The following is a 529-nucleotide window of genomic DNA, read 5'->3' as shown; positions in this document are numbered from 1 at the left end:
CACCAGTCACCCCTGTCCAACGGGTTGTCCAAAGCTCCAGAAGGAAGCCACAGTTGATAACAATGAAACTTCCCATCATAAGGTTGCAATAACCAGGAGACAGAAGGGCCCTGCTCTCTGCAGAGCTCAGGATCCTCCCAACCTGCGCTGGCTGCCTTCCGCTGGCAGTGGGGCTTCTCCAAGCCCCTGGTGCAGCGCGGGCCTCTGGGCAGCAAGCAGAGCAGGGGTGCCGGACCGCCCCGCGCCGGGACCGGGGGCGGCGGCTCTACCGCTGCTAGTCCGCAGGAATTGAAACCGAAAGCGCCCGGGCCGCTTGATAAGCCCCGGCGTCGGCCGAGACGCCGCAGAAGCCCCCGAGGCGCCGCCATGGAGGACAGCGCGCAGGACGAGCGCTACCTCGACATGATCGCCTGCTTCAGGCCCCGCATCAAAGCCGGCCTGCGCACGGGGCCCGTGCTGGACCACCTGCCCGAGCTGGGCGCCGAGCGGGACCGCATCCGCGCCGCGGCCGAGCAGCTTGGCGAGCCGG

At 68.1% G+C, this 529-nt stretch overlaps 1 protein-coding gene across 1 annotated transcript in view; it reads left to right on the top strand.

Annotated features, from left to right (window-relative positions):
• The first annotated feature begins 271 nt into the window (after positions 1–271).
• IFIH1 (interferon induced with helicase C domain 1) overlaps positions 272–529 on the top strand; it is a 56,553-nt gene continuing 56,295 nt past the window's right edge. Inside the window, exon 1 of the mRNA XM_019522839.1 lies at positions 272–524. Coding sequence (XP_019378384.1) covers positions 367–524 — 158 coding nt within the window. The 5' untranslated portion in view covers positions 272–366. The remainder of the gene's footprint in view (positions 525–529) is intronic.

This window comes from Gavialis gangeticus, unplaced genomic scaffold (assembly GCF_001723915.1).
Source record: "Gavialis gangeticus isolate Ggan-Ray unplaced genomic scaffold, GavGan_comp1, whole genome shotgun sequence".
NCBI classification, from domain to species: Eukaryota; Metazoa; Chordata; order Crocodylia; family Gavialidae; genus Gavialis; species Gavialis gangeticus.
The sequence above is the reverse complement of the archived record's forward strand: the minus strand, read 5'-3'. Positions and strand labels throughout refer to the sequence as shown.